Source organism: Callospermophilus lateralis, chromosome 11 (assembly GCF_048772815.1).
Source record: "Callospermophilus lateralis isolate mCalLat2 chromosome 11, mCalLat2.hap1, whole genome shotgun sequence".
Taxonomy (NCBI): domain Eukaryota; kingdom Metazoa; phylum Chordata; class Mammalia; order Rodentia; family Sciuridae; genus Callospermophilus; species Callospermophilus lateralis.
In genome coordinates this window covers 58,408,853-58,427,728 of record NC_135315.1, presented here as the reverse complement: position 1 = coordinate 58,427,728, position 18,876 = coordinate 58,408,853, and the positions used below count along the sequence as shown (strand labels likewise).

At 32.8% G+C, this 18,876-nt stretch overlaps 1 protein-coding gene across 1 annotated transcript; it reads right to left on the bottom strand.

The window, feature by feature from the left end:
• Positions 1-1,126: 1,126 nt before the first annotated feature.
• Znf624 (zinc finger protein 624) lies at positions 1,127-17,336 on the bottom strand. The gene is given in 5 exon segments (XM_076871530.1): positions 1,127-3,378; positions 6,658-6,753; positions 8,696-8,822; positions 15,243-15,308; positions 17,250-17,336. Coding segments are annotated over 5 exon segments (2,628 nt in total).
• Between the last annotated feature and the right edge of the window lie 1,540 nt (positions 17,337-18,876).

The following is an 18,876-nucleotide window of genomic DNA, read 5'->3' as shown; positions in this document are numbered from 1 at the left end:
ATTCTTTATGCACATATAATCACACACATCATTATACAATACATGTAGACATTACTTCAACATAAATGAAGTCTTTTATATATACATCTGTTGCAAAGCAATTATTTAAACTAAACATTGTGAAAAAATCTTGAAGTCAGTTGATATAACGCATTTTAAAAATTATTCTCATACTGTTCCAAAATATATATATATATCACATATATCCAACCATCTCCCTATTAATTGGCAGTATGCTTCTAGTTGGGGCTTCTTTTTCACCTTCTAAAACAATACTTCAACAAACATCTTTATTTGTGTTCTTATGCACTGTAGCTGCATTCGTCTCTGAGTCAGAGTCCCAAAAGTGAGAATGCTGAGTCAAAGGGAATTTTCAATAATATATATTGCTGTATCACTGGTGGAAATATAACCCCACTAGCTAAGAAAAGGTTAAATTTTGTCAAATCCATGAAGTGGAAGTTTTCATCCCAATGTGGCTTAAATATGCATCTCCCTGAGTGCTAGTTAGGATTAAATTTTTCTATAGGTTAGTGGCCTTTTGGAATTGCTCTTCTAAGTCTTTCAATCCAGATGTTTAATTCATCTAGATTAAATGTTAAGTTAAAAAAAAGTCAAATTCCTGGAAACAAATTTAGAAGATTATGTACAAAGCAGGGATTAAGGATACGGCTTTTAATTTAAAAAGTAAATTGAGAACTTAAAAAGATATATTTTACTATAAAAATTAAAATGCTGTATCTTTCCTATGTAGAAAAGTATAATTTGTAAATTGAGAAAAACATTTGTATACCCATGGCAAGGAATTAATATCAAAAGCATATAAATAGCACCTCTATATTATAAGAAAAGCAGAAAAACCCATAAAATAGTCAAATAGATACAAAAAAAAGTATGAAATCTGCATGAAGGTTTTCATTTGTCCACTGTTTTTTCCTAGTGTGAATTTCTTTTAACTTCTAAGATTTAATATGACTAAATGCTTTTCCACATTCATTATATTTAGAGTGTCTCTTCAGAGTATATTTTCCATGAATTTCTACTGAAAATTTTTCTACATTCATAAAATATAGTTTATAAGATTCTTATTATGGAGCTGACATCTGGATCAACAATTTATTGTTCTCTAAATTAACTGAGTTTCTCTCTGATGAATTCTTTGATGTACAGTAAGGCTTGAACTACTCCTGAAGGCTTTTCCACATTCATTACATTTATAGGGCTTTTCTCCAGTATGCATTCTCAGATGAACAGTGAAATCTGAGTTAGTTCTGAAGGCTTTTCCACATTCTTCACATTTATAAGGCCTTTCCCCAGTATGAATTCTCTGATGTAAAGTTAGCTGTGATAGAGTAATACAACCTTTACCACATTCCTTACAAGTATAGGGCTTTTCACCAGTATGTGTTCTCCAGTGCACTGTGAGGTATGAACCTCTCCTGAAGGCTTTTCCACAGACATCACACTTATAGGGCTTTTCTCCACTATGGATTTTCTGATGCTCTGTGACATGCACCATCTGGCTAAATGCTTTTCCACAATCATTGCATTTGAATGGTTTCTCTCCAGTATGTGTTCGCTGATGAGTGTTAAAGCCTGAGTTACTTGTGAAAACCTTCCCACATTCATTACATTTGTAAGGTTTCTCTCCAGTATGCCTTCTTTGATGCACAGTAAGCTGTGATGTATTAGTGAAAGCTTTCTCACATTCATTACATTTATATGGTTTTTCTCCGGTATGTGTCCTTTGATGCACAATAAGGTATGATTTTGTCCTGAAGGACTTTCCACAATCATAACATTTATAGGGTTTCACTCCTGTATGAATTTTCTGATGCTCCTTGAGATTTACCATTTTGGTGAATGCTCTGTCACAGTCAGTACATTTATATGGTTTCTCCCCAGTATGGATCCTCTGATGAACGGTTAAGTGTGATTTTATTCTGAAGGATTCCCCACATTCATTACATAGATAAGGTTTCTCTTCAGTATGAATACGCTGATGTATAATCAAAGATGAAGAACGCATGAAGGCCTTTCCACATTCATCACACTTATAAGGTTTCTCTCCTGTATGCATCCGGTGATGTACAGTAAGGCATGAATAATTAATAAATGCTTTTCCACATTCATTACATTTATAGGGTTTCTCTCCTGTATGAATTCTCTGATGTTCTGTGAAATTTGCTATGCGGTTGAATGCTTTCCCACATTCATTACATTCATAAGGTTTTTCCCCTGTATGAGTTCTGATATGTACAATAAGGCTTGAATTACTTCTATAGGCTTTCCCACATTCATTACATCTAAAGGGTTTCTCTCCAGTATGAATTCGCTGATGAACATTAAAAATTGTGGTATTTTTAAAAGATTTCCCACACTCATTGCATTTGTAAGGTTTCTCCTCAGTATGGGTCTTCTGGTGTACACTAAGATATGACTTATTCCTAAAAGCTTTCCCACAATCATTACATTTGTAGGGTTTTTCACCATTATGAGTTTCCTGATGTCTTGCAAGTTTTGATTTGTCACTAAATGCTTTCCCACATTCACTGCATTTATAGGGCTTCTCTCCAGTTTGAATTCTCTGATGCTGATTAAGGCGGGCACACTGGCTAAAAGATTTTCCACAGACATTGCATTGATAAGGTTTCTCCTTAGTATGAATTCTTTGATGTACCATAAGTGAAGATGAAGCAATGAAAGCTTTTCCACATTCATTACATTTATAGGGTTTTTCTCCAGTGTGAATTTTTTTATGTTGACTAAGATATGAAAGCTGGCTGAACGCTTTCCCACATTCATTACATTCATAAGGTTTTTCTTTAGTGTGAGTCCTCTGATGCTGAATGAGTAATGATCTATAACGAAAGGCCTTTTCACATGTACTACATTTATATGGTTTTTCTTTATTACTGGATTTTTCCCCTAAACTAAATTCTGAAGTCTGGTTTATAGTTTTGTTGCCTTTCATATCCTTGCAAATTATCTTTCCCAAATGAGTATCTGTAATCAAATCTAAATTCTCTGTGAAGTTTTCCTCATGTATTTTGCATTTGCCATGGGGCTCTTCTGTGATAATTCCTGGTTCTAGAAAAAGAACAGACCCAAATCTAAAGCCTCTTTGATCAGTGGAAATTTTCTTGTGTGTTACTCTTCTTTGACTCAGATGACTCTTCTCACTGTTTTGCAATTTCAATATTTTGTCATTCCATTTCTGTAATCCTCCCTTTGTGGAATCCCACAGACCATTCTCTGTGAGTTTCTCTACAACAGTTTCCTGTAATAAATCTTCTTCAAAAATATCCTCTGTGAGTATAGCATTCTTGACTGCAGGTTTGATTTCCATGTCCAGGGGAAAAAAGAAGAAACAAGTAACTTCCAATTTATTAAGCTTATGGAAAATTCACCAAACATGATAATAAAAGTGAAAGGGGCTTATAATTAATATATGGTTTTAACTGCTTTCCAATTGACCTTGTTTTCTAGGAAGATGAAGGTATGGTTAAGGGAGGGTAGTTGTACAAAGAATCAAAGACTCAAATTCAATGACATTTTTTTCCTATTAAAAAATCACTCAAAACCCTCCTTAGATTCTAAGTCTCTCAAATACTTCTCCCTTTCCACCTTCCCTTTAGAGCCAATTTCTTTAAAGAGCATTTTCTTTCCTTGCTTCTCATTTGCTCCAAAAATCACACATCTCTCCCCAACCACCCATTTTATTTGTTCTCATTATTGTTTTTGTTGTGAGGTTTTCTCTCAAATTTCCCTGGCAAAGTGTTTATTTAAGTCTTAGTACATACCTTTTAATAGAACTTAATGGAAGAAGATACTAATTTTCCAAAAGTTGAACAAAAAATTAGTCAAAATTAGTATTTATAGTTACTGATGTTTCAAACAGTGAAAATTATTATTTAACCAAGGATAACATTCACAAATTTATTATGGGTTCTAAGAACATTCCTAATGGTTTGTCAAAAATTCATTTTAATAATTCTTTAGGAAGTAGTCTTACAACTTGTTTTCACAGATTCAAATCATAAGAGAGGATATCCTCTGACCATAGTAGAATTAAAGATAACAAAGATTATCTTTAGAAAATCCTCAGCATAAATTTAAAAAAAACAATTAAAAATAACCCAAGGGTCAAAGATATCACAACACAAATCACCAAATACTTTGAACTCAATAATATGAAGATGTTATATATAAAAAATGTGTCATATAGTCCTTATAAACCTAAATACATCATTAGAAAAAAAAGAATTGCTAGAATCAATGATGTAAGTATCCCATTCAAGAATTAGCAAAAATCCATAAATTAAACCTTAAGGAGGTAAAAGTAATGAAATAACAAAGAACAGAAAGTAATGAAACAGAGATCAAATACAGAAGAAGGAAAAAAGAATGTTTTTTTAAAGCCACATAATACCAATAAACCCTGGAAAGACTGATAAAGATTAAAGATGGAAGAACACCCAAAAATTATTATCAGGAATGAAAAGGGGGATGTTACTTCAGATCTATATAGATGTTTAAAAGATTGAATCAGAGGACGGAGATTAACACCAAGAAATTAAAACTTTAGCTTAAATGGACCAATTTCTAGATAAACATAATTTTCTAAGCTGAAACAAAAGAAATAGAGAATAGTTCTGGTAAGTATTAAGGATTAAAAGTTGTAATTAAATACCTTTCTCAGGCTCAGATGAATTCTGTGAATTCTATATTCCATAAAAAATAAAAACTCTCAACTCTTGCTTTCTTTACTATAAGCTCTTAACCTTGCCTCATATTATACAGAATATGGAAGCCCTAATAACAGAATGCTTTATTTAACCTTCCCACCACCAGCTGACCAACATCTGTGCCCATCTTCTCCATCTTTCTCAGTGTTACAAGACAGGAGTTGATCTCCTTGACAATCCCTCCTTTTCAGTCTAGACTTTACCCACTTAAACCTTCTCAAACCCTTCAGTCCTTCAGTGATTGAGGCATTTCTATGAACACTGAACCATTTTATGGAAACTTCCATCCCAAAAAATACAACAAAAATGCTGTTCTTCATTCTATATTTTCCTCTAACTGTTGCATCATTGTTCTCTCCCTCTTCATACAGAAAAAAAAATAATCTCCTTTAGATACTCATCTATCTCTACTATCTTTTACTGACTCATTTAAATATAAATAGTATTATTTAACACAGAATATATGTAGTATATATGTGAGTTATAATTAAATGAATACTCAAACTAATTTCCATTTAATTTTTTTCCATGTCCACTCCCATCACTGTAATAAAGGTACTGTCTTCTCTTTCTAGACTGTTGTTACAATCTCTTAACTTCCTGGCAGCTTTATGACCTTAAGTTAAATCTTCATTAACAGCATTAGTTTCTTAAAAATTCTTAATTAAAATCTTTTCAAGGCACTGGAGTTGTGGATCAGTGGTACAGTGCTCATCTAGCATGCCTCAGGCACTGGGTTCAATTTTCAGCACCAATTAAAAATAAAATAAAGATTATTGTGTCCACCGACATCTAAAAAGAAAATATTTTTAAAACTCTTTTCATACTTTTGCACTCAGCTCCCTTAGGTTAACATCCAAACTCCTTACCATTATCTGCCATGCCCTGCAGACTGCCTCCTGACCCTACTTCTAATCTCATTTTGTAGCAGTCCCCCTTCACTTATGCTACAGTCTCAGAGACTTCCTTTTGATTTCCAGAACATATTATATTCTTTTCCATGTCAGGTCCTCTGCACTGCTGATTTTTTTTCCTGGAATGATTCTCTTCTCTTCCCCTGGCTAGCTTCTTCTTACCCTTCAAGTCTCATGTTAAATGCCACATCCTCAGAGGCCTCCCCTAACCACCCTATCCAAAGCAGGCACCCTCATCCCTTTCTGGGTTACTATCCCATATCTCCTCATTTATCTTGTAGCTAACAGGTACTCCAACCACTAATTAACTTATTTTTATTTGTTGAAATTCAATTGTCATAAGGGTAGGGACCTATTACATCTTATGCACTGCTACTGTCCTAGTATTTAACCTAGTTAACAGCATATAGATGTATCATAAACACTGATTAAATAAATGAATTCTATATTTTGATTCTCAACTGGTTCCTTGTTCATATTCTCAAAGAGTTAAGAACCTGGAAAAAAGGAAGATAGTCTTCGAATAGGTTCAGTAGCCTTGCAGTTGAACAATGTTAAATTATAAGTAAATAGGTTTATTTTAAAAGAAATCAGTGGTGACCCCTAAGGAAGCATTTTTAGGAAAAAATGAAAAAATAAATATCATATTATGATAAAACAAACCAGAAAAACAAAAAGTTAACTGGAAAGGATAGAACATAAAGGGTTATGTTGTGAATGTTTGAATAAAAAAAGAATAAAGGAATATTTGTGAAAAGTATGTCCCCAAGAAAGCAAAGTAGGGGTACAATGAACCAAAGGGAGAGGACAGAGAGAGAGGAAGAGAAAACAGTGGGCAACAGAGATGGGCAGCGAGAGGAATGGGACACGGGATCTTTTCCTTTGAGGCAGCTTTGAAGAAATATCACCCAAAGTATTTCCTATGTTCTGTGGAATTTCTCCCTATGATCTGTTATTTGAAATAAACCCCAGTTTCTTGGTTCTGATTAACTTACCTGGATAGGGAGTTCTTGAAATTTCTCTCACCACTGCCCATGGTCCTTTCCCATTCTCCAAATGAGTTATCATGTCTGGTTTGGAAACTGCAAGCCCTATTCAGAGAAAAATGAATAGGATTTAATTGAAGCTACAATCAAGAATTATTACCAATTTTTGTCTCAATCTCTGTAAGGACCACTACAAGAAGTTTTAGAAGTGTATAATATTGCTGATTAGACATTTGTGGCTATTTAAATTTGAACTGAAATTAAAATAAATGAAAAAATAAAATTCAGTTCTTTAGATGGACCAGCCAAATTTCAGTGTTCAAAAACCATAAGTACACAAGAAATAAAACCAACAATCAGTAAGTAGGATTGCCATTAAACCAAAAAGCTTCTTTTGCACGGCTAAGGAGCTTACAGAATGGGAGAAAATCTTGGCGAGTTACCTTTGATAGGGATTAATATCCAGAATATACAAAGAACTCAAAAATCTTAACATCAAAAAACCAAATAGGGGCTGGGGATGTGGCTCAAGCGGTAGCGCGCCCGCCTGGCGTGTGTGCGGCCCAGGTTCGATCCTCAGCACCACATACAGACAAAGATGTTGTGTCCGCCAAATACTAAAAAATAAATATTAAAATTCTCTCTCTCTCTCCCTCTTTCTCACTCTCTCTCACTCTTTAAAAAAAAAATAGCCCAATTAACAAATTGGCAAAAGAATTAAGCACAAACATCTCAACAGAAGTAACACAAAAGGCCAATAAATACATGAAAAAATGTTCAGCATCTCCAGCAATCAGGGAAATGCAAATCAAAACTACTCTAAGATTTTATCTCACTCCAGTCATAATGGCAATGATCAAGAATAAAAACAACAATAAATGCTGGTAAGGTTGTGGGAAAAAAGGAACATTTGTACATTGTTGGTGGGATTTCAAACTAGTACAACCACCCTAGAAAGCAGTTTGGAGATTCCTCAAAACTAGGTATGGAACCACCATATGATCCAGCTATCCCACTTCTGGATATTTTCCCCAAAGATCTAAAATCAGTATGCTATGCCAGCTCAGCCACATCAATGTTTATAGTAGCACAATTCACAGTAGCTAAATTATGAAATCAACCCAGATGTCCATCAACTGATGAATGGATTAAGAAACTGTGATAAACACACATACACATAACACACACACACACACACACTCTCTCTCTCTCTGAAGTTCTACTCAGCCATTTAAAGGAATGAAATTATGGCATTTGTTGGTAAATAAATGGAAATGCAGAAAATCATGCTAAGTGAAATTAGCCAAACTCATATACAGAAGCTAGAGTAAAATAAAGAAAAGAGGAGGGAAGGATAAGATTACAAAAGGAACCAATCAAATAAAAATTAATAGATAAGTGAAAGGAAATTTAGTAGAATAGAGGAAGTAAAAGGGAGGGGGAGGGGAAGTAGGAAAGGAGGAGGAAAATGTGGGGATCATGAACTGAAATCAATTTCCATGCATGTATGAGTTTGTTGGAATGAACTCAACTACTATGTATAACCACAAAGCTCTAATTAAAACAAAAACATAAGTGGCTAGTATCTGCCATAGTGGATAGCACAGTTATAGAATAAACCTCTCATAGTAGAATGTTCTGTCATATAGTTTATTCTAGAGAATTACGACGACCTCACGGAGAGCTCAACACTATGATCTAGGTTCGAGGGATAACAGATCATGAGAATAATCTAAGTTTAGAAAGAAAATGAACGCATTTGTTCCTTCCTTTCTAGAGGCAATGATAACAATTCCAATTTATGGCAATGATCAGGAAAAACTTTGATCCTATATCTGTAGGACTGTCAACAATCGCCAAGATCTACAATGTGCATACCATTTAGTTAAAAGTGAGGAACAGCATGAATTACAACAACGTGCCCCTGAGATGAAGAGATTTTTGACACCTAAACTCTAAGCCATATTCAGTAAAAACTTTAGAGGCTCAATATTTCTGGAAAACCTGGTCAAATAGGCAAAGCCATCAACATAGAAGTTAGCCTTACCCAGCGAGACCAGATTTCTATAATTCTCTAGCATCACATCTTTGTGCAGATTCCTCTGTGTAGGGTCCATCAACCTCCATTCCTCCAATGTGAAGTCTATTGCCACATCCTTAAACGTCACTGATTCCTAAAATAAATATAAAGCAATTACCCAGGGATCATAGAATTAGACTTGTTAAGCAGACAGTAAGTATGAAACTGGGGAAGAACTCTCACAATCAGAATCACCAAATGATTATATAGGTCAACCTGTTCAACCTTTCCAGAATACATGACAAGAACCTAAAACCAGAAGAGGAAGCCTATTCCAGCTTTGTTGTCTTACCTGATAGCAGGATTTTTTCAGACCACTTCAAGTCTAGCTTTTTATAAACTCTAATTAAATATTGATCCTACCTTAATTACCTGGAGTTGAACAATATGGTTTCCTTCTTCCCTAGAAAACCTTTAAAACATTTAGTAATTCTGGTAGTTTGCATCCAAATCATCTCTTCTCCCTCCAAACCTACTTTAAGTCAACTTTCTTCCAATTCCATTCCATAGAATATTACTTAATAAAAGATATATTTTATAATTCAGATAATTGCATATAAAATGGGGTGAGTATTAGAGTAAGGAGGAAACAGCAAAGTAGACTGAAAAAGAAGATAGGCCTTTGGACTGACATTTAAAATATACAGAGAACTCTTTTAAAACTCAACAATAAGAAAATGAACAACCCTGTCAAAAAAATGGACAGAATACCTGAATAGCCACTTAACCAAAGAAGATAAATGGATTGCAAGTACATATATGAAAAGATGCTCCACATCATATGTCATTATAGAACTGCAAATTAAAACTATATTGAAATACCACTATGAATGTATTAGATGCCAGAACCCAGACCCCTGACAACACCATATGCTGGCCAGGCTGTGGAGCAACAGACACTCTCACTCATTGCTGGCAGAACTGCAAAATGGCATTGCAACACAGTTTAAAAGTCTCTTACAAAATTAAGTATATTCTTCCCACACAATCCAGCAGTCCCAGTTCTTAGTATATACCCAAATGAACTGAAAACTTAATGTCCAAGCAAAAATCTCTACATGGACATTTATAGGAACTTTATTCATCATTATCAAAATCTGGAAGCCACCAAGATGTTCTTCAGTATGTGAATGGATGAATAAATTGGTACATCTGGACAATGGAATATTATTCAATACTAAAAAAAATGAGCTATCAAATCAAGGAACAGAAGCTACTTTAAATGCATATTATTAAGTGAAAGAGGTTACTCTGAAAGGCTAAATAATGTACAATTACAACTATCTGACATTCTTGAAAAGGTAAAACTATGGAGATGATAAAAAGGTCAGTGATTGCCAGGGCTTCAGGAGGGAGTTAGATGAATATGTACAGCACAAAGGACTATTCTCTATGATACTCTAACCGTAGGTACATCACATTACATACTAGTCAAAATACATAGAATGTACGATACCAGGGTGAACCCCAAAGAAATTTGGGTGATAATGATGTGTCAAGGTAGGTTAATCAATTTTTAACAAAGGTACAACTCTGGTGCAGGATATTGATAGTGGAAGAGACAAGGGAGCAAGCAGAATACAACATACACTAGTATGGCAATATGTAAAAACATGGATGTGTAATCAATGTGATTCTGCAATCTGTATACGGGGTAAAAATGGGAGTTCATAATCCACTTGAATCAAATGGATGAAATATGATATGTCAAGAGCTTTGTAATGTTTTGAACAACTAATAATAAAAAAAGAGACAAGGGAGTTATGTGGAGGGAGACAAGGATATAGAGGAATTCTATATACCTTCTGCTCAATTTTGCTATAATCTTAACATTACTTTTTTTAAAAAAATAAAGTCTATTTTAAAGGGAAAAAATAGGCCCTTTTGAATATTTCTTATTTTGTATATTTGAATTTTGATTCATTTAAATGCTTTATATTATTTTAAAACAAAAATTTAAAACACAGTCCCTAAAAGTTAAAAGTAAAATGCAAACATTGGTAGCATACCCATTTATGAGAGAACTACTTTGAGTGACTTTAAAACATAGTAATTTGTCTGCATATTTCTGTTAAGATATACTCTGAGGAGAAAAAGAATTACAAAACAAAACAAAAAAAATATTTTCAGTAAATAATCAGATGGGATGCAATCAGTAAAATCCATACTGTCTGAAATTCTAAATCAATACTGTTCAATAGAAATATAATGTAAGCCATAAATGTGATTCTTAATTTTCTAGTAGCCACATTCAAAATAAAAAGAAATGGTGAAATGAGTTTTCATAATATATTTACTATACTCAATAAATACAAAATGCTATAATTTTAACATACAATCAATATTAAAATTAATAATGTACTTTATATTATTTCATCATTGAAATTTGGGTATGCATTCTAAATTTATAGCACATTTCAATTTTGACTAGTCACATTTATAGTGGGCAAGATTCACCTGTGTCTAGTGGCTTCTCTATATGACAATGTAGCTCTAAAGTAAAAATGACTTGGTTTGTGATTACAAAGGGAAAAAAGGAGAGCATGAAATCTCTACATTAAAGTAACACAAGAGACATATTAACCAACTATACTATTTGACTCAACTTGGGGAAACAATACCAGTTGGATATTTGATGACATAAAGGTTTGATATGATTCCAATGTTAGTTATTATAATGATAATATTTGGGCTGGGGTTGTAGCTCAGTTGTTGAACGCTTGCCTTGAATGCATGAGGCACTAGGTTCAGTTCTCAGCACCACATAAAATAAATAAAGATATTGCATCCATCTACAACTAAAAAAATTTAATAATAATATACTATTTATACCATATTATATAATATAATATATCATATTATATTGGTGTAAACATATATTGGTATAATATACATTTATATCAATATAAAAAATGTATATTATACCAATATACATTTATATCAATGAAATAGAATTGATAGTCTAGGAATAAATCCTTATATTTATGATCAGTTTATTTTCAACAAGGATATTAAGAATTCAATGAGGGAAAGAATGGTCTTTTCAGCATACATTGCTGAGTCAACTGGATATTTATATACAAAAATGAAATTTAATCCTACTCCAGACCCTGTATCAAAATTAACTGAAAATGGACCATAGAACTAAGTGAAAGAACTAGAAGTAAAAAACTCTTAGAAGGAAAGATAATAAAATCTTCATGACCTTCAATTTGGTAATGAATTCTTATATATGAAAACCAAAGTACAAAAGAAAATGCTAGGTTAATTAGACTTCATCAAAATTGAACACTTTGTACTTCAAGGGATATGATCAAGAACTTGAAAAGGAAATCCATATAAAGTGAGAGAATGTTTACAAACGTTTTATCTGGTAAGGGATTTCTATCTGAAATATATAAAGAACTCTTACAATTCAAAAATAAAAAGACACTCAAGGAAAAAATGTGCAAAGGGATTGAACATATGTTTCTCCAAAGATATACAAATGGCCAGTAAGTACACGAAAAGATCCTAAAAATCCTTAGTCATTAGAGAAATAAGATACCATAAGATATAATAACATACCATTTTACACCCAATAAGATGTCTATAATATGTATATAATAAAGAACACATATAATACTCAGCAATAATTAAAGAGTTTCTTCAGTTTGACAAGTAAAATTCAGTTTCTAAAAAAAAGACAAATAAATGAATCCACTTTCACCAACATGAAAATTCCCTCAACATTCTGGAAATCTTACTACGTTTCAAGGCTTCATTCACATTTCCACATTCTACAATCAATATTTTTTCATCCTTCACACAATACAACCCTCTGGTTTCTCATGATCATTTTTTTTTACCTTCTGATGATTTTTCCCTGGAAAAGGGGGAAAAAAGATTGAAGAATATTTGGGGGTAATTTAGGTTACTGCTAAAATTAAAATTTTATTTTCATTGTAACAAATTCTAATGCAGGTAGAAGGACACATATTTACTTCAACTACACTATCCCAAGTCAACTCTATTCTTACCTTAGAAAAATAAAATTGGAAACCAAATTCACAATACCCACAAACTGCTGATTCTTAGTTCAGCCGAAACACTGATGTATACTATAGAAACCGAAAATCATAAGCTTTATGATGTTCTTTATCCTAAAGACTCTGAGAAAACTGCATTAAGTTAGATTGACATAAAGATTTATTCCTGATAAATTTTGAGAAAGTAAAAAACATCTCAGGCTGAGAAAGTAAAATAAAATTCTGCCTTCCCATTTGTCAAGTTAGAATAAGAGACACAGAGAAAACCAGCAGCAAAGTTAAGCAGAAATATTTCTCGCATAGTCACTCTAGATGTAAAGTGTCAAATGGCCCCTTCTTTGAATAACTACTGCTTTTTACTAAGAAACTTTTATAATGTAGACTGTCAGAAAATTTACAGTTTGAAATCATGTCAGAAAAAAATGAAAGTGACTTTGATGAAGTTTTGATTTCCAACCCAGATAAAGAGCTCACACCATGGGATACTGAACACATTTTACATTTATCTTAACTTTGTACTTTCTAAGGAGAGAGAACCCCAGTTCCACTTTTCAGTCTTTATACAAAGCCCACTTTGATTTGCACCTATCAAATCACTGATTTCATTAAAATTTCTGCTGAACTCCACTCTCCCTCAAAATGATGTAATAACCCTATGTCCTCCTTCATTTGGTATGAAGTATCTCTCATTGCAATGAGCCAATAATACTGAAAAGTTTGGCCTTCAATTGAATAGGACTAATTATATTAATTATTATGTCACTATAAAATCATAAAGCTCATTTGATTTTAAAGGTTCTTATTATCTCCTCTTCATCTTGAAGTTATGTTTCTCTAGTTGTTTGTTGTTAGGGAATTAAATTACTAACCTAAATATCAACCTATATACAGGCACTATTAAACTATCTATGATTTTACTGATTTTACTATTAAACTATCTATGATTTTACTGGTTTCTATCTTACACACCTCAACCTTATATGAAAGTCAGAAAATATCATGACTCTTTCCTTTTGGTCTGATTGTAATAATCGTGTGAATATAACTCCCTCATCAGTCTTAAACAGTTTGTTAGATGTTGGGAAAAAAAACATGTACCTATCAGATAAAAAACGTTTAGCACTGAAATTTCTCCTTTTGAAGAACTATACTAGGAAAAAAGTATTTTAAAAATGTCAAAATTAGCAATTCTATAAACAAAACAAAATAAATGCCAATAAAAACCAGTAAAACAAAAACAGGTTGATAACTTGTTGATGTCATCACAATATTGGTTTCATTTAAAATTAAACAAAGAAAGGTTCAGTACTTACAAAAAAGAATTCAGAATTAATCAGACAAAACTGATCTGACAGAGTCCCCTCTATCAGAAGAAGAAAAATAAAACATACAAATTGTTCACCATATGAAAAAGGATGGTGTTTGCCTAAGGTTCAGATCCAAAGTCTAAAACTATGAATATCTTACCTGCAATTTTTGAAGTATAAACTGTTATATGCTAAAGGACAAGTTTAAGATCCATTGGCTCAGTGTTATATTTCAGAAATACAACAAGATTGAGTCTCAGTATGTATCTTATCATAGAAATAAAAAGAAAAACTGAAACATTTTTGGGATAAAACCAACTTTCAAAGTAAAAATTTCAAAAGCAAGAACATAATTATCCTAAAAGCATAGTGAACACATATCAAAGATGTAGTTAAATTGTTGACAAAACTAGTTTAAAAGAAACAGATGTATGTACACAGTGAAAAAAGAGAGTGATAGATAAAGATTATAAAATTAGACAAAAACATAGTTAATGTCCTACGGGGCAATAAAACTATAACTTTGGTGATTACATTTTCTCCTACATAGAAATAATTTGGAACATTTCAATATTCTACAAGATTACATACAACTTTGAGGGTTTGAATATTAATAGTAAATAGTAAGTCAAGTAAAGCAACCTTTTCCTGCTGCCTCAGGTGACACTAAAGCTTGTTAGACAATGGTCTCAATAGGACACTAAAAGGCCATACTTTGCCTTATTTCTAAGTGTTGCATTTTTTTTAATAATAAATCTTATTTTGACTTTTTCGGGAAAAATCAGGTAGTTAATATACTCACAAATTAGTAAGTAAGCCTAACAAATATGAAAAACAATCTAAACCAATTTAAACTCATTGTAAGACTACTGCCACTGATGCTAATATATTCTTGATATTTTTCATTACATTGGGTCTTACTAGAAAAGAAAAAAAATCAGACTATTTAATGGTAGAATAACTTATCATGAGCAATTATGATGTGACCATGTGTCAAATTTAAAACTGCTACTACTTCAAAGAAAGGAAATTTATCACATTGATGCTACCACCCCTAGGGTTAAAACACCTATCAAATATTTACTATGAACTTATAAGGAGCTGGGATTGTCAAGAATTAGGGGGAGTAAAATGTACTTTCTCTTTATACCCCTTACAAGTAAATGATGCTGCCATTACCTTCACCAGCTCTGCTTCTTCCGTCAGAAGGTGAAGATTTCCATCTGGCTGGGTAACTTCAGAACTCTGAAGGAACACAGGAAAGATCACTCAGCGAAAGGCTGCCTATGACCTAGAACAGAGCCTCAGCAGGTACCCCCAGTCCACTGTGGATGTGGTGTGTATGGAACAACCTCTTTTGCTGTTTTAAATAGGGCTGAAATTAAGGTCCTGTAATAATATCCAATCATTATCCTCCTTCATCTTCTTTGGGGCAATGACAAATATGCAAATCAGAAAGATAAAACTCCATGTTTTTTTAAAAGTAGGGAATTGAAAAGGAACCCATCAAAAGCAAAAACAAACTTAAAATAAAGGCCTTCACCTACCTACTGCATACCTCTCTTTTTTCATATGAGGATGAGATCAATTTTTCAGAATGTATCTATCTTGCTCAAGAAAATATCCAAAACCTATCAACACCATCTGTTTTCTACAACTGAAATATTAGTACAGTGTCTAAGGGGGCACATCTCAGGAATACTCAGGAAATATTCCAGGGAACTCTCATAATATTGTCTTCTTCCAAACTTTAGAAACTGTATTCCAACAAGGAAGTGATTTCTATAAATAAAATTAAAGTTTACTGTATCTTCTAGTAGTACCTATTTAGATTTACCATTTTAGAGTTTTGTGTCATTTTTAAAAATTATGGGTAATAAAAATATCTGCTTAAGTTTTATTGGGAAAAAAGCTATCATAGTTACCCTCTCTCAAGTTCTTATCAAAAAATCCATAAACATTCAGCTTTTAAAAAGCTGTGATGATGTGAATTTCAACCCTGGTAATATGGATGGCTATGATCAGGCCATAATCTATTACTACACAAATACAATTGGACCTACTGATCAAGTGAAACATTTTGTTTTAATTTATATTTCCAAAGGCATCTTTTAAGTATTATTTACATGTTATATAGTCTGGCTAGAAAGAATAAACAACCATTACTATTATAAATTATATTTGTTGTACTACCTTTCTTCTGAATCTCTTACTTCAGAAAGTCATTGCTCAACTAGTTTTTATCATATTAATACCCAACCTAAACACACTTAAGAACACACACACACACACACACACACACACAGACTTAAATGTTTTCAGGGACACATTTAAAAACTCAGCTGAAATATCTCATTTCTGGCCCTATCTTTTTCAACTTTTCAACTTGAATCACTATTTCACCCACTGTTCTTTGCATCAGAGTCCTGCCCTTAAATACCCTTCTCATCTGAATCCTCATGAATACTTTACAACTATTTAATACAAATACTTGTAATTCGGGACAAGCTTAAATCTAATTATCCTCATAAGTTTCCATTATGAGGATAACACTAATTTAGATAACACTAATACTTCATTTCTTTTCTTGTATAGCACTCGTCTTTTATCATATTGCTGCACAACAATCATTCACCCAAATTACATAACCACTTTTTTTTAATGCTATACCCTCAGTGAGACTGTGAACTCTTTTCAAAAATTTCTTAAAACAGAAAGACCACTGTGTCTTATATACCTTTTCTCTGGTTGACTCTTCTTTATGGGTAGAAAGTGGGAGATCACTGACAGTGGACACATGACTCAATTGTGTGTGTCCACATATTTTGTTTTCCAAAATTTCCCCAATTGAAAAATATTCCATTATACTACTCCATAAATACCTGAAATTTTCTGGGAACAGTACAAATTTAACCTCAAAAGTGAACTGCTAAGACTAGTTATCATATCTAAACGTAGCCCAAATATTTTTGGAAAGGCCCAATGTACTTAAATTTGGTTCAATAAGTATAATGAATCCTTTTAAAGATTATAACTTTTGCTAAGATTGACCCAATTTTAATGGTTCATACAGTTTGGTTCTCTTCCTATAAAGAGTGTGAGTAATTAAGAAAAGTATGTGATTTAGAAAACTTAGACAAGCTCTGAAAACAACAGAGCAATCAGAAATGGAGGAGAATGACTTACCAAAGGTCCAACTGCAAAAACCACAGCAGCCATAATCTCTGCTTCTCAGTTCCCCCCTCATGAAAGAGGAGAGTCCCACAAAGACATCTGAGGAAGAGAAATAAGCTATGAAAACCAAGTCTGCCTTGGGTATTTCAGATTCACTAACTTGGAATTCTAACATAGTGAGCATGATAACCTTAAGGGCATAGGAGAGCAACCCCCACAATCCACAAAGGACAAAGATCTTGAGATCTTAATACTATTGAGTGCAGTCATAGCTAGCAGACCAAATATTGTACAAGAAACTTTAAATCTTCACATCAAACCCATAGCATGTGTGTGTGTGTGTGTGTGTGTGTGTGTGTGTGTATATATATATATATATATATATATATATATATATATATATATATTTCATAGATGAGGAAACTGAGGCCTAGAAAATACAAACTACATATGCAAGGTCATATAGATACATGACTCCAAATTGATTTAATTCCCAAACCCACATTTTTCTACTAAATCAACTTGCACTGTAAAGTCACAAAAAAACAGTGCAATCATTCTTTGCCACAATCACCTACTCATTTTAAGAAAGAAATATTTTAAGAATCTCTTTTTCTGACCTTTTCTGGAAGAGTCAATTTGCTAAAATTTGCAGACAGTCATGTAAAGAGAGTAGCATAACTTCAAAATTTAAATATTAAAAACTTTGACTTGCCCCTCTCCATCTCATATTCAAATAAATTTTATCTACCCTTTCTATATCAGGCAAACTCAAATGAAAAGGAAACAGGAATAATGATAATGGAAGAGAACGTGTAATTCAATATACAAAGCATTAAGCAATAATACTTTTATACTGGGAAAAATTTTTGCCTAGTAAAGATTTTACACTGTGGAGAGATAACGGGGCAGAGGCCTTATTTAGGTGTGCCTGGCACTGATTCTGCTTTCCCACTTTTAGAAGAAACTCAATAGAATACATTCTCTAACCATGGTACAGTAGAATTACAAATGTAAATGAAAGTCTGAAGTGGAAAAACTTGTCACTTGGAAATTAAAAGTAGCACCTTGGTAGAAACAAAGAAAAAATGTCATTGCTGGTGAGTTAGAAAAATTAGGGTATTAAAGATGAAATATGCCATATATCTGCCAAAGTTATAAAGAGTTTCAATTCATGGCCCTAAATATTTCCAATAAAATTTTTAAAAAGAATGAACAGAGTAAGCATCCAACCAAAGAAGAACAATAACAAATAATCAATAAATAAAGAGGAAGAAATATTAAAATAAGAAACTAATGAATAAGAAAACAAACATCTGAAAAAGCCAGTAGCTAATTCTCTAAGTAATAAAATATATGTCACTGGTTGGTCAAAGGAAGTCAAAAAACAAAGTCAATAAACCAAAAATAGAAACGGGAACATAGTTATAGCAAACACTTTAAATTTTTACCAGTAAAAATAAAATTTTCCAAATTTCTTTTCAAAAATTTCTTAAAACAGAAAGGGCAAGAACCTTAAGTAGCCAATACAGAAAATGCAGCAAAGATGGCTAGTTGCATGGCAACATCCAGTCCACCTTTCGACCTGGCAAAAACTTAAACTCTTAGGTAGCAACAAGCTACCCAGCTAAAGACATTT